The sequence below is a fragment of the Tigriopus californicus genome, chromosome 6, assembly GCF_007210705.1.
Source record: "Tigriopus californicus strain San Diego chromosome 6, Tcal_SD_v2.1, whole genome shotgun sequence".
NCBI lineage: Eukaryota > Metazoa > Arthropoda > Copepoda > Harpacticoida > Harpacticidae > Tigriopus > Tigriopus californicus.
In genome coordinates this window covers 12785650-12795347 of record NC_081445.1, presented here as the reverse complement: position 1 = coordinate 12795347, position 9698 = coordinate 12785650, and the positions used below count along the sequence as shown (strand labels likewise).

General features: G+C 39.6%; 1 protein-coding gene across 2 annotated transcripts; it reads right to left on the bottom strand.

Annotated features, from left to right (window-relative positions):
• Positions 1 to 1372: 1372 nt before the first annotated feature.
• LOC131882591 (26S proteasome non-ATPase regulatory subunit 10-like) lies at positions 1373 to 5411 on the bottom strand. 2 transcript variants are annotated; one of them, XM_059229788.1, is made up of 4 exons: positions 5194 to 5411; positions 4997 to 5122; positions 2486 to 2744; positions 1373 to 1658 (listed from the first exon to the last, which is right to left on the bottom strand). In XM_059229788.1, exons 2-4 carry the CDS (start codon positions 5103 to 5105, stop codon positions 1433 to 1435), a joined length of 594 nt encoding a protein of 197 aa, XP_059085771.1. In that variant the 5' UTR covers positions 5106 to 5122; positions 5194 to 5411; the 3' UTR covers positions 1373 to 1432. The 2 variants fall into 2 exon arrangements, with proteins under 2 accessions (XP_059085771.1, XP_059085770.1); XM_059229787.1 differs by having other exon boundaries at positions 2486 to 2725; positions 5194 to 5408.
• Between the last annotated feature and the right edge of the window lie 4287 nt (positions 5412 to 9698).

Here is a 9698-nt window from a genome sequence, read left to right as displayed (position 1 = left end):
ACCACCAAGATAATCTGTCTCGAATTTTTACATTTGGTTAGTGACCTAGCTCTTCATATTAGTTGCAGTTAGATTTGTTTCTCCAGGACAAAGTTCCAGTATAAAATCGAAAGTCTAATACGATGCATACCATGTAGGTTATGCTTCATCAACATTAGCAATTCCGACAATGTTGAGTCAACATTCTCGGTCCTACTGGCTTTCGAAGTGAAAATCAAACACATTAACGAAAGTTCGAAACCTAGTCCGATTTTTTTTCTTGTCAATTTTCATTTTCACACATGTTCATTAAGCGGTTTCAAAGTGGCGTCATCAATTTCCGAAGCTATCACTATCAGGGCCGGTTTCTTGGAAACTGGCATATCAGCTTAGTCCTTTTTATTCTCCTCTCCCTCCTCTCTTTGCGGACAAATAAACATAGGAATACTAGAATACACTCTAAGATGCTTGACTTTCATTAGGCATTTTTCACTTACCAACTTCCTGCAACTCTATTCTAACACCATAAATATACAATCAACCCCTCTGACAGGCATTTCAAATCCTATTAGGATATAATTACCGAACTTTTGACATCCAAATAGGAATAAACAGAGAGCTATATATTGTATCCTTGCATCATCATTTTTTCCCATGAAATTGTCCTAAAGAAGCTGATAATAAGTTTAGAAAAAGTGATGTTTTTAAATCTAGTTACCAAAAGCTTCTTAAACTGCTTAAACTATTTTGTTGGAAACGATGATTGCCAAAGTGTTGATGTGTTATCAATCAAACAGTAAATAACCTTCCGTAAAAAGGATAATTTACATGTCACACTTATTCGGAATCTTACCCCTAGAGCATTTAAAACGTCTACCAGAAGGTTTAATGGCTTGATAATTGTGTCACAGTACTACGTAGTTTCATTTAATAATCTCTTGATGAAATCAAGCATCTTAGAGCGTATTTTCTCGCTTCTACTTTTATTTGTCCACACCTAGACCAAGCAGAGGGCGCTTCCTCCGCTCAATGAAAAGGACTGTTTAGCCTCACTTATGAACTTCATGCAAAGAAAGCAACCACCATGAAATGAAGTTATTCTTAGGCGTGGACGATCTGAATTCTCGAGAGCAATTAACCGGCTACGAAAAAATCGCTAGATTTTCTTTTCAAGGTGCTAATCAGTGTCAAATCCGCCCTCTATTGATTGACTTTCGAATATCATCTGTGTCTGTCTTTCAAGGTAACTTTTTCCAACGTCTAGTAATCTCACTTTTCCACAGGCAAATACGGCACTTCTTAGAGTTCCAGATCTGAGAAGCTGGTTAAAATTGAGCATGAGGGCTAGATATGGCAAGTGCCATTATAGAGATTGCAACTCCAAAAGAGCAACTAACAAGAATTTCGCATTTATTGGCTTAATCTCGCAGCAAGAAATCAAATGGAGGCATCTTCATTCAAACCATTCACGGACTATTCGTACCACTTCAGGTTTAGCCAAGTCCAAAGGTTTCTTCTCCTCTTTGTTCTCTATAAATTTGTTGGCTCCAGCCTCCACAAGCATCTTGATGACCTCCACCTGCCCATCCTCACACGCCAAATGGAGGGGCGTATTCTTGCACTGATCCTGGGCGTTCAGATCCAGCTGATTTGAGTAATCGAACATGACGTGAAGAACCCTGTTGGTCAAAAGCGACAGTATCTGGTTATTAGAGTTCTAGGAAGAGTAACGTCACTTACGATGAGATATGGGAAATCAGTAATGAGAAATAGTCATAAGCCATTTTTAACCATATAGCGGAAATGATCAAAAATAGCAAATCTTTCAATTCGCTTAAATCAGTAACATTCCCTCGCAACATTCCGGGACGGGATATTGCATTAATAATTAGCATAGCATTCAAAAAGTGCAACTTGCACAAAAATTAAAACAAACGAGGGTTGTCATTAAGCTGGATCTTTTTGTGTCAAAATCACTTGACATTTGTAGAATATCAATGTCTCACAATTCAATTTCCATTCCAATAAGATTATCTAGAAGTGCATCACTTTCAGCTGCTACTTTTAAGTTAATTTTACAAATGTCTGTATTTGAGGAACCTCTGGTATTTACGTGCTGAAGTCGTCATTTGACTTTTTCCGACATTTCCGTCCAGCTGAGCATCAAAGAAATTTGAACAGGGAGCGAATTCCAGTTTGCTCTCTGTTGTTCAGACATTCAACACATCCATAAAACCAATTACAAATAATCAAAAACATATTTGATTTCAATTAAAATATAACCACGAGGGCTTCAATTACCACACCTGTTTCCTTCTAATTGCAACATACTTGCAAATATTACCCAACCATTATTATCTGCCATCAGGTGGCAGATACTTGCAGTAATATCCTAGAACTAGGTTTTTGACAACAATCATCTAACTAAAAATCCGGACCCTCGAGAGGAACAATTGAGTCAGCGTGACTGTAAGAAGATCATCTAATTTAGGCTTAGAATCGTTACTTGAGATGACCGCAACTAGCAGCTCGATGTAAGGGAGAGGCACCAAGTTTGTCTTGTAAATTGATGTCCGCATGCTCGTCTAGGAGTAACTTAACAATCTTGTCTCTGTTCCTGGAACAAGCATATAATAGTCCTGATCGTCCTTGGTCGGTGCAGGCATTGATTTGGGCACCAGCGCCAATGAGAAGTCGAACCACGTCTTCATGTCCAGCTGAGCAGGCGATGATTAAAGGCGTCCATCTAAGAAGAGAGGCAGCAGCTTAAGGATAAAATAATAACCATAATTAGATAAAAGGCAACGCAATAAGCCATTGGGCATTTTTCAAGAAACTTTGAAACCGACCATTGAAGTGTATGTGAAATAAATTTGAGATTAATATTAGCGTTTGCTCTTGAAAAAAATGTTCAAAATTGTAAATCGAGTTTCCGGGTCACTTTGCTGTGACCTTTAATCGGACCAAGAGCTGATTTCACGCAACCTCGAACAATTTGGAGGCCTCTTGTAATATAAAAAAGCAAATGAATATGGTCCTACACGCACTAAACATTGACTGAAGAGGAGCAAAAACGATTTTAAAGAAGCAGGTAAAATCGCAAAATACACAATCTTCGCGTCTAACTGTGTAATAGCTATAGACCGGCGAATTTTTATTTTTTTTTAGCGTTGAGGGTAAATTCCAAACGGTTTTCAAAACTATTTTCCCTCACAGCAGATTCAAATTCTGTAACCACGTGCCGCATAGCCATTAAAGAAGAAACGGTTCAAAATGACTTGATCTTGTTGGGCTTTATATGGAAGCATAGAAGGCTTGTCAGTCACATTATTTCAGTGACATTGGACCAAACATATTTTTGGGGGGCCTGGGTTACTCTTTCTATACAAAAGTTTTTTTTTTCCTTGGAATTAAACGTATCTTGTCTTTTTTTAAATTCCAATTTCCGAAAGGATTTTTCAGCAAAGATTGACGAATATTCTATAGAACCTGACTCAAATAATTTCGGATTGACATTTACGACTGAACGTTTTCCACCATCGAAAGAGCTTTGAAGGCAAGGAGCGTGCTTACAGTAAATTTCAATATAAATCCAGCGGATTCTTGTGCATAAAATTTAGAGGATTTTTAACGAAATAGGACAGCAAATTTGAGCCTAAAAAATGGAAAAGTGTCGAACCGTCCCAAAAAGCATGTTAAGGCAAAAAGACCAAAGAAGCTAACTTTTTTTTACTGGCCTAGTAGTAGGCTACTGTAGCTCAACAAATTCGACAATAGAGGGAAATGTCTACCATAAACCAATAAACATTGGCGGATTAGTTCAATCAGATTGTGAGTACCTAAAATTTTCATATTTAATTCTAGGCATTTTTCATAATTTCTGTTCATCTTTGGGGTAAGTTGCAGTTACTAATTTTTGACCATTGGCCTGTTTTTCATTGACCGGAATTGGAATTCCAGCACTTCAAGACGAAAAATGTATTTATTTTACTAAACTCTCATTTTCCAATATTATTTAATCGACCAACGAATTAGAATTGGCGGATCTGGCTAGCTCTTGAATGTAGGGTTGATCAAAAGATTATATAAGTCTGACTTAAAGCCTGCTACTGGATCAGCACCTACGTTCATACTCCCTACGATTATTTGAGGGGAGCAAATTTAATAATGAATGAGTCCGAGAAAGACAAGAGTTTGACTTCATGGTTTTAACTAGCCTGGATTCTCGAAGGCTTGGAGGATTTAGTAAAGAGGTGCTGCATAAAATTTGCGATGATGACTTAATGATGGAAATCTGGCTTGATAGTCTCGCATCTTCTGTGGAAAACTGCTTATTGACAAATTTGTATTAATTTGGCATTTAATGAACATTCCATCTTCAACTAATGGATTGTCAGGCCATTTTTGCGTCATTGATCATATTTTCTCAGGTAAACACCATCTGATCGATGGACCATCACATGGAAAAGTCATCCGTACTCTCCCAAAGCAATTCCTAAGGCCACCTTTTCCTTCCAAATACATTATACACCATGAACCATTCACCCCTCAACTAGCCATCCAAAGCCTGCAAAACTTTGAAACACACAAAACGATGGAAATTGAGCAAATCTGTTTCTCCAGCCCCTACTTTGACTGTAAACGTTACACAGAGTTTTTAAAACGAGTACATAAGACTTAGTGTTGCCATTTTGTTGCGCCACTGGCTAAGCGCCCCCTGGCCCTTTCAATTGAGCGGCCGCAGGCTTGTGCCGCGGCCAAGGCGCCCCCTGACCCTTGCAACCGAGCTGCCGCAGGCTTGCGCCGCGGCCTAGGCGCCTCCTGACCCTTGCAACCGAGCTGCCGCAGGCTTGCGCCGCGGCCTAGGCGCCCCCTGGCCCTTGCAACCGAAAGGTTAGGTAAGGTCAGGTCAGGTTAGGTCAAGAATGATATCAAAATGGCAACACTAACTTTCTCTATGTTAACAGTTTAAGTGCTTATGTACTCGGTTTAGAAACTCCGTGTAACGTCCATATACTTTGACTCATCGAGCGGATCCACGGGCGAGTTATGCTCCAAGAGCCATCGGACCAACTCGGTTCTTCCCCCAGAAGCCGCCCAATGTAGTAGAATCCGGCCCGATTCATCCGTTTCGGTCAAGGCTCTGGAACAAGCAAGTGACATGAATTCGACGATTCAGGATTGGAGGCTCGATAGACAATCAATTGTATGTACTTGTTGTTCATGATGACCTTGACTTTGACGGCCTCAAAGTCGCCTTCATAGGCCAATTGGTGGAGGCTGTCCGGACTGGTTGAGGCCATACTCATCAAGTGCCTAAGAACTCACTGAACATTTAAGCGAGGGAAATGAGGAAATGACTCGGGATTTTTGAGTTATTAATGCATTGTTGTTGATTTGGATAAACGTTATTCTCCACCGATTAGTTGGCGGTGCTAGTTTTTGAAATCTTAACCTGACCTAATCAAAACTAATCTAACCTTACCTAACTTAACCCAACCTAACCTAACACGATATAAATAACCCTTAAAGTCTCTATCTAAACCTTTTAATTTGTTAATGAAATAAACATATTTGAAAATGAGCACCGCCAACTAATCGGTGGAGAATAACGTTTATCGTTGATTTGTTGATAAACAACAAGTCCAACTCATTTTCTTCGTTTGCTTTGATCTAGAGGTTGGGTGATTTGTACTCAGGAGCTTTGCGTTAGTGAACAGTTTTTTGCCAAATCGATATTTGAGAAAATTTCTATAAAAGTATACTCTCAAATGGATTAATGGTTGCAAACCTATAACCCTGTGTTGGATTAATTGAAATTCCATGGCAGGGTCAATAAATTGGTGCCAGGTGTTTAAATGCTTTTTAAATTTAGCCAATCAAGTTGAGTAGAATGTAGAGTCAAGGTTCAAGGGAGAAAAGCCCTCATTACACTTCATTGATATAAATCTTTTGATGAAGTTAAAATCAGACTGATTGATGTCCAGCTAGTAGACCTGTGTCTATTACTTTATAGACGTAATTAGCTACAATTTTTTATGCATTGGTGTCAAATTTAATTAATAAATATAACTTCATAAATGTCATGAATTCATACACTTTTTACCCGTTTTCAGTTACCATAACAATTGCTTTTTATGATATTTCAATTACAGGTCATTTGCAAATCTTTTGTAAACCCTATTTGAAATGTTCTTGCTGTTTTTCCTTGCAATTTGCCCTCAGGGTTTATCAGAAACTGTTTCGTGATCTAAACGAGATTTATTATGATCATTGGGATCTTCATTTTTTAAAGAAATGTTTTGAAAGTGAGCATTTCATTATCTCTTGTCATGCTCCGTTTCTATATGGAAATGCAAAGAAAATTCCGTTTTTTTTGAATTTAGAAAATATCTTCCAAAGACGCTAGAAATTTGTTCAGAGCACATCCAAAAAACAAGCAGAAAATGGTCAGAAACAAAAGATTTTGTGTGCTAAATGACTAATATCTGATGAGATTGATTTAAAAGTCATTATTTGAAAACGTAGCATGAGTCTAAATGCAAAGACGTAATTGTAAATAAATTTAAAATGAACGCAGGTGTGCCGTCAAGTATTGATTGAATGATTGAATTGAAAGTCTGAGACAGTGAGATAAAAGAATTAAATAACACAGAATATAATGTCACCAGATTGCTTAAATTGATCAAATGTGTTAGTGAATTGACCAAAAGAACAGTTTCATGAGGTCGCTTTCAAATATGGATGTGAATAAATTCAATCAATAGCCAAATTGGTGTGGGAGATGGAAGTATTTTAATGTCAGCCATGAACTTGAAGATAAAACGTCTTGGTCCTGACAGGAGCAGGGTTCACAATTCTCAGCAAATTCCAATTTACTTTGTTTTGAATGCTCCATAATAAAGTAAGCTTGACCACTCTTTCCCAAAAATAAATGTTAAAGTGCTATTGTAGTTCATTTTAATGATAATTGTGATTTTAGCAAAGCCCGACTTTTCTTCCTTGTGCTAGAACGTGTTAATTGTTAACACATAAAACAATCACATCACAAAATTAAGTCTGACACATAAGCTACATGCCAAAAGGTCCTTTCAACGGATAAAAGCTTTCGTAACAATATGAAAAAGCATAATGAAAATAGAAATTAATGGTGGAAAAAAACTAGAGCTAGAGAAGCATCTTTTTTAAAGTGAATTTTGATCAATGGACGAACCAAAGTATATTCACGAAACCTTTGATTAGAAAAACCGAATGGTTGAATCACAATAAGCTTTCAAAATCAGGATTGCTAGAAAGCTAGGAAAGTCAAATCACTAGCCGTCTCGAACGTAAGGTAAAAGGTTATGTTTGACCAAAAAGGCAACCCTGGATTGATCGAAGACAAATCAGGGTTCCTTTTTGTGACTAACTATCGGGTTTCTGACCTTCCACTACCAATGTCATGTGCGATTGAAAATGTAAATTGGTAGCTCTAGTCTCAACCTTCCTTGATTATTTATTTGATTCCATCAGTAATGATTTGAATGATTTGGGCGCCCAGGGTGGCCGAGCTCAAATCTAATTCCTACAAAGTAAATATTTTAGACAAAATTTGATTTCCAATTGTGGCAAACTATGGCCCTTTGATAAACTAACCCTGCTCAAAAAGATGAAATATTATTATAACTGCCTCGATAATTTTTTTTTTCACTTCAAGAAAAGTAAAAAAAAAATCAATTTAGGAAAAGACGAAACAGTAAGGAACAGAACTTGCAAAACTAAAAGTTTGTTATGAAAGCTTAAGGCTCGTTTGCTATGTTATTTTTGTTGTGCATGCATGCGTTTGAAAACTGCAGGACTGCTGTTTTATTTTTGTTGAACTTGCCAAAATGCCACGCTATTCCAATAAACGTTGCCAAGGTTAAAACCTGATTATTTGGTTTAGATTTTGTTCCAATCAGCGTCCATCCATCATGGTCTCTGTTTGAATGTGGATGTAGCTGCAAAATAGGTGCAATCATAGACATTGAAGTAGCCCTACTACTGAAGGCGGGAATTCAAATATTTTTGAACCAGGCAGTACAGGTTTTTTTTAGTTGTACTTAATTAAAGCCATAATGATGAAGAAAGTTGAATTTGATATAAGTGCTAAAAATTTCAATAATCTGACTTGAAGTTGAAAAATCCACACAAAAGAAGAAAAAATGAAAAGGGAAGCAGTTGTTCTTCCAAAAGACCCAATAACTGTTTTTAATGTAAAAAGAATTCAAGAGTTGAGAGAGAGTCAAACAAGTGGAAAAGGTTGCCAAAATAGCAAAAGAATTGGGAGAGTTGAAAATGTTGTCCGAATATTTTTCGGCCATAAAGACCATAAATATGATCTTTTATGCTTTCTTTTTTAGGTCTAGTCATCACATAGCGGCCTCGTTTCGACGATAGTCATGTCCAACCTCCTGTTAATCATACTTCTGAAAAATCTGAAGCGATTACAAGCATATCAGTTTCCTGCTTCATGTATTTACATTAACTGCCACATGAACAATACCAGATTACCATCCACGAGCATGGAGGCATCCTCAGGAGCTAGGTTCGGCTGGCCAGCCGCTACAAATCCAACCCACATGGTTCAATGGAGGAGGACCAATAACCAATCTCAGCCATTATTGTTTTTGAGTGGTCAATTTAACATAAATATAAATACGCACTGCTACATTCAACACCAAGAGTCATTCTGGTCATGGGAGTTCCTCTTTTTGAGCGTTTTTGTGCTTATGGTGGGATTACATATTTGATTTACTCACAATGCTGGGGCCATTGAGATCTGCCTTTGGATGGGAACTGTCTTTATTGTTCTTTACTAACTACTGGGGCGTGTGGCTAGATAAAAGAGAGCATCATGGACGGGCCATTTGACGTGAGGTGCTCAATACCCTGACAAGTCGGACCAGCATTCTTGGCTCCCCAATAACCTCGCTCAGCCTCCTTTGGATTCCGGCAGACGGAGTTTCTGGTCACCCTGAAGTCCCAGTCTCCCATCAAAATAAAAGGTGTAAATCGAAGCGGGTAGAACTCTCCTCCTCCTCCTCCTCCTCCTCCTCCTCCCCTTCCTCTTGTTGAATGGACCCCGCCCACAGTTCGCCTTCGGCCTACAACCACCGAATCCTATGGGAACACAGTTGGGATGCCCCGTCATCGAGCCCGCCCGAGCCACGCCCACCCGCACCCGCATCCACTCACCCGCATTTTGAATCCGACGACAGTGGCGATCGAGCGCTTTTAGCCGGGGATTGGTCGCCCATGGCTTCGCCGCAACGGGCTCGGGCCCGTCGACGGGTGCGGCCTAAAATTAGCACCGCTTTTGATACTAGTTCGAGCCCATCCAGCCCGCTCGCCCGTTCACCTATCGCCGATGCGGCTTCGAACTTGAATTCCCCGCCCAGACCCACCGAATCACCCGCACCCCGCCCCATTTATAATGGGGGACTAGACCTATTTTCCGCCCTCCGAACCCTAGACGCATCATCGACTATTTCGGTCCCAATCAGTCCCACCACCACCCCTCGGCCCCGCCCCCGCCGCACCCCTTCCCCTATCCTTACCGCCACCCCGCCCTCTCCTTCAGTCGACCCCTTGTNGTGAAAGCCCCCACCCCTGATCGGAAAAAGCGGCCGCGCACCCGCCAATCACGCGTTTTTTCCCGGGGCTCGCCCGCATCCATCACCGACAGTAGTTCCCCCGTA

What these genes read in the sequence shown, in the direction of transcription:
- LOC131882591 (XM_059229787.1), bottom strand. Translation starts at nt 5,288, where the DNA reads ATGAGTATGGCCTCAACCAGTCCGGACAGCCTCCACCAATTGGCCTAT. An exon ending in GATCCGCTCGATGAGTCAAA is followed by an intron (nt 2,726 to 4,996) that starts GTATATGGACGT and finishes CTCTCTTCTTAG; the next exon opens with ATGGACGCCTTTAATCATCG. An exon ending in GCTAGTTGCGGTCATCTCAA is followed by an intron (nt 1,659 to 2,485) that starts GTAACGATTCTA and finishes TTTGACCAACAG; the next exon opens with GGTTCTTCACGTCATGTTCG.